This window comes from Lepidothrix coronata, unplaced genomic scaffold, assembly GCF_001604755.1.
Source record: "Lepidothrix coronata isolate B3197 unplaced genomic scaffold, Lepidothrix_coronata-1.0 Scaffold137, whole genome shotgun sequence".
Lineage (NCBI taxonomy): Eukaryota > Metazoa > Chordata > Aves > Passeriformes > Pipridae > Lepidothrix > Lepidothrix coronata.
The window spans coordinates 2,415,596-2,420,267 of record NW_016690317.1 but is presented as its reverse complement, the minus strand read 5'-3'; the positions used below and the strand labels follow the sequence as shown (position 1 = coordinate 2,420,267).

Here is a 4,672-nt window from a genome sequence, read left to right as displayed (position 1 = left end):
GCGAACTAATTTTGGGGGTCTGAGACTCCCGGGGAGGGGGGTGCGAACTAATTTTGGGGGTCTGAGACCCCTGGGGAGGGGGCTGCGAGCTGATTTTGGGGGTCTGAGACCCCTGGGGAGGGAGGTGCGAGTGGATTTTGGGGTCCTGAGACCCCTGGGGAGGGGGGACGAGTGGGGCTTGTTTGGGGGGTCCGGGGGCAGTGGGGTGGTGAGACAGCTGGGGAGGGGGTTACAAGTGGGTCCTGGGGGGTGCAGGGGGCAAACGACTCCCTCCTGGGGAGGGGGCTACAAATGGGCCCTGTCTGGGGGTGTATGGGGGGGCTGAGCCCTTTGGGAAAGGGGTCCTGGGGAGGAGGGGAGGGCACATTGTTGGGGTGGGGGATATAATTAAGCCCCGTTTAGGGGTGCAGGACCCCCCTCCCCTCCTGAAAGGGATGCAGGAGGGTGGTCTGACCCCCCCTGACCGTGCCCCTTCCCCACAGGATGGCCGAGGGGAGCTCTGGCAGCTCCGGCTCCCCCGGCAGCCTCCGCCCGGGGGTCTCGGGGGTCCCGGGGGCTCGGGGGGTGCTGGGCAGACGTCCTGCTGCCTCCCCCCTCACCCCGGGCCGCCTGCCCTCCATCCGCTCCCGGGACCTCACCCTGGGGGGTGTCAAGAAGGTGAGTCCCCCCCACACCCCTCCCCAAATCGGGGTCTCACTTTGTGCCCTTCCCCGACAAAGGGCTTGGGGACCCCTGGGGGGGTGGTTTGGGGACCCCTGGGGGGGGGATTTGGGGTGCAGGGGGAGCTGTTTTGTGTGACTTGTCCCTCCCTCTGCTCTCTCCTGCAGAAAACCTTCACCCCCAACATAATCAGCAGGAAGATCAAGGAGGAGTGAGTGGTCCGGGAAGCGTTTTTGGGGACAATGGGGGTGGATTGGGGGGGGGGTCCACCCCTGGGCAAAACGGGGGGCACAAGGGTGGTTTAGGGTCTGGAGCATCTCCCTGATGAGAGACTGTGGGAGCTGGGCCTGGTTAGTCTGGAGAGGGAAGTGAGAGGGGATCTTGTCAATCTGTAGAAATATCAAATATCCATAGAAATATCTCATAAATCCGTGCAAATATCCATAGGAATATCTCTAATATCCATACAAATATCCATAGAAATATCTCTAATATCCATAGAAATATCTCATAAATCCGTGCAAATATCCATAGGAATATCTCTAATATCCATACAAATATCCATAGAAATATCTCATCAATCCATGCAAATATCCATGGAGATATCTCATTGGAGAGAGAGGGGATGCCATCAATCCATAGAAATATCTCAAGTATCCATAGGAATATCTCATCCAAGAGGGGATCCCATCGGTCCATATGAGTATCACAGATATCCATATAAATATCTGATCTGAGCAGGGATCTCATTGATCCGTAGAAGTATCTCAGATATCCATACAAATATCACAGATATCCGTACAAACATGTCAGATATCCATACAAATATCCATACAAATGTCTCATCTGAGAGGGGGGATCCCATCAGTCCATATCAGTATCTCCAAGGATTGTCAGAGGATGGTCCCAGACTCTTCCCAGTGACAGGACAAGGAGGGATGCCCATAAACTGAACCACCACAAGTTCCACCTCAACAGGAGGCAGAACTTCTCTCCGTGGAGCTGCCCAGGGAGGGTGTGGAGTCTCCCCTCTCTGGAGACATCCCAAACCCACCTGGACGTGTCCCTGTGTCACCTGGCCAGGGGGGTTGTGCTGGGTGACCTCCAGAGGGCCCTCCCAAAATAAAAAGCCATGCCCTGGGACGGGGTGCGGGGGCAGGGATGGGGGTGATGTGCTCCCTCCCCGCTCCACAGGCCCCGGGAGGATGTTTCTGTCAAGAAGGAGAAGAAGGAGCGGGACCGGCAGCGGGACGGGCACGGCCGGGGCCGGGGCCGACCCGAGGTCATCCAGTCCCACTCCATCTTCGAGCAGGGACCTGCTGAGATGATGAAGAAGAAGGGTAAGGGGAGCTGCCCCCGCTCCTTTGGGGGGCCTGGGGGTGTGCCAGGGGGTCACCCAGGGCTGCTCCCCTCTCCCAGCAGGCTCCTGGGACAAGGCCGTGGATGTGTCCGACTTCGGTCCTTCCCACATCATCAACATCAAGAAGGAGAAGAGGGAGACGGACGAGGAGACGAAGCAGATCCTGCGGATGCTGCAGAAGGACGACGTGCGTGGGCGCGGAGGGGGCGGCCGTGGTGCCCCCCCAGGCTGGCACTGAGTGTCCCCACTGCCATTCCCGCAGTTCCTGGACGACCCGGGGCTGAAGAACGACATCAGGAACAAGCCGGTGCAGCTCCCGCTGGCCCACTCGGGGTGGCTCTTCAAGGAGGAGGGGGCAGAGCAGGAGGACCCCCAGCCGTGGCTCCCGGGATCCAAGGAGGAGAAGATGGAGCTGGACCCACCAGCAGTGAAAGGTGGGCTGGGACTGGGGGGACACGCAGTGGGGACGGGCTGGGGGAGCCCCCCATTGCCCCCCGTGCCCACCCACCCTCTCTGCAGTGAAAGAGGAGCCGTGTGACGAGGAGCCCAAGGTGTCCCAGCCCAAGGGCCCGCCCGGATTCCCGCGGGATGTGCCGGTGGCGGAGCTGCTGCAGAGGCTGAGCCTGCAGGCCGAGGAGGAGCTGCTGTTCCTGCAGCTGCCCGACACCCTGCCCGGGCAGCCCCCCACCCACGACTCCAAACCCATCAAATCCGAGCTGCACAACGAGGACGGGCAGGTGGTGGTGGTGAAGCAGGAGAAGAGCCAGGTGGGGGCTCGGCGAGGGAGGGGTGGGATGGGGGTGATGTGTCCCCCCCCCAGTCCCATGGTGTCATCCCCCCATCCTGTGGTGATGTTCTCCCCCATCCCATAAGGATGCCCCCCCATCCCTTAGTGGTGTCCTTCCCTCTCATGGTGTTGTTATCCCCCCCCATCCTGAGGTGTCATTTCCCCTCCAATCATTGGTGTCATTCTCCTTCATCCCATGGTGACTTCCCTCCCATCCCATGGTGTGATTCCCTCCCATCCCATGGTGTGATTCCCTCCCATCCCATGGTGTCATTATCCCCACCCTGGTATCCTTTCCCCCTTCATCCCGTGGTGTCCTTTCTTCCCCATCCCATAATGATGTCACTCCATCCTGTGGTGTCATCTCCCCCCATCCCATGGTGCTCTTTTCCCCTCATCCCACACTGGTATTCCTCCATCCCATGGTGGCATCCTCCCCATCCCATGGTGTCATCTCCTCCAGTTCCCTGGTGTCCTTTCTCCCCCATTCCTGTGCTGCTGTTCCTCCATCCCGTGGTGCCATTCCATCCCCCATCCCATGCTGTCCTTTCCCCTCCAATCCCGTGCTGTCCCCCCATCCCATGGGGACATGCCCCCCATCCCATGGTGCCATTCCCCTGTATCCCACGCTGTCCTTTCCCGTGGTGGCCGTGGCAGGAGGCGAAGCAGGCGGAGAACACGTGCACCCTGGCCGACCTCCCCGAGGGGCAGGTGGGGAAGCTGCTCATCCGAAAGTCGGGGAAGGTGCAGCTGGTGCTGGGCAAGGTGACCCTGGACGTGACCATGGGCACCCCCTGCTCCTTCCTACAGGTATGGGGGGCACCCCCTGCTCCTTCCTACAGGTATGGGGGGCACCCCCTGCTCCTTCCTACAGGTATGGGGGGCACCCCCTGCTCCTTCCTACAGGTATGGGGGGCACCCCCTGCTCCTTCCTACAGGTATGGGGGGCACCCCCTGCTCCTTCCTACAGGTATGGGGGGCACCCCCTGCTCCTTCCTACAGGTATGGGGGGCACCCCCTGCTCCTTCCTACAGGTATGGGGGGCGCCCCCTTTGGTGCCCTGGGGAGGGTTGTGCTGCCTCTCCCTGTGACAGCAGCGGGGAAGGGTCCTGCTGGTCCCCCCTGGGGACACCTCCAGGCTCTTCCCCCTTCAGCAGAGACCCCTCCACCCTTCTCCCAGGGGATTCCCATGGGACTGGGCCACTCAGGGGTGTCTCTCCCCTCTGGGACAGGAGCTGGTGTCCGTCGGCATCGGGGACAACCGGACGGGCGAGATGATCGTCCTGGGCCACGTGAGGCACAAGCTGGTGTGTTCCCCGGATTTCGAGGCTCTGCTGGAGCACAGGCACCGGTAGCCGAGGGATTCTCAGCCCCCTTGGCCCGTGGGGACAGTCCCTGCACACCCTCAGCCCCCCCCAGATGTGCCTTTGGGGTGTGGGGAGGGGTCCTGTGCAGCTCCGACCTCCTCCCAGCCCCGTGGGGGGTCAGGGGTATCCCCCCAAAGCTGCTGCTTTCCCCCCTCTGTGCCAAAGGGGGGATTTTGGGCGTGTGGGACCGTGGGGTGTCCCCCCCTTCAGCTCCCTGGTGGCTGTGGATGCGCCGGTGGGGGCGGGACACACGTCAAGGGGGGAGGAACGTGGAATAAAACATGGAATAAAACATCTTTTCCCCCTGTGTGGAGCTGCTCGGGTTTGTTCTGCCACCTCTGCTGGGCAGGGGGGTGGGATCCCCCTGCTCCCACCCCATCCCATCTTAACCTACACCCATTTTAGCCCCCAATTCCATCTTACCCCCCTCCTGCCCTATCCATTTTACCCCCCATCCCATCCCATCCCATCCCATCCCATCCCATCCCATCCCATCCC

General features: G+C 61.3%; 2 protein-coding genes across 2 annotated transcripts in view; one reads left to right on the top strand and one right to left on the bottom strand.

The window, feature by feature from the left end:
• PHYHIP (phytanoyl-CoA 2-hydroxylase interacting protein) overlaps positions 1-367 on the bottom strand; it is a 6,988-nt gene extending 6,621 nt beyond the window's left edge. Inside the window, 1 exon segment of the mRNA XM_017827283.1 lies at positions 290-367. Coding sequence (XP_017682772.1) covers positions 290-367 — 78 coding nt within the window.
• Positions 368-483: 116 nt separating this feature from the next.
• Positions 484-4,481, top strand: POLR3D (RNA polymerase III subunit D). The gene is made up of 8 exons (XM_017827336.1): positions 484-657; positions 828-871; positions 1,855-2,000; positions 2,083-2,207; positions 2,283-2,454; positions 2,540-2,787; positions 3,465-3,617; positions 4,040-4,481. The coding sequence occupies exons 1-8, from the start codon at positions 484-486 to the stop codon at positions 4,160-4,162; spliced, it is 1,185 nt and encodes a 394-aa protein (XP_017682825.1). The 3' UTR covers positions 4,163-4,481.
• The last annotated feature ends 191 nt before the right edge of the window (positions 4,482-4,672 follow it).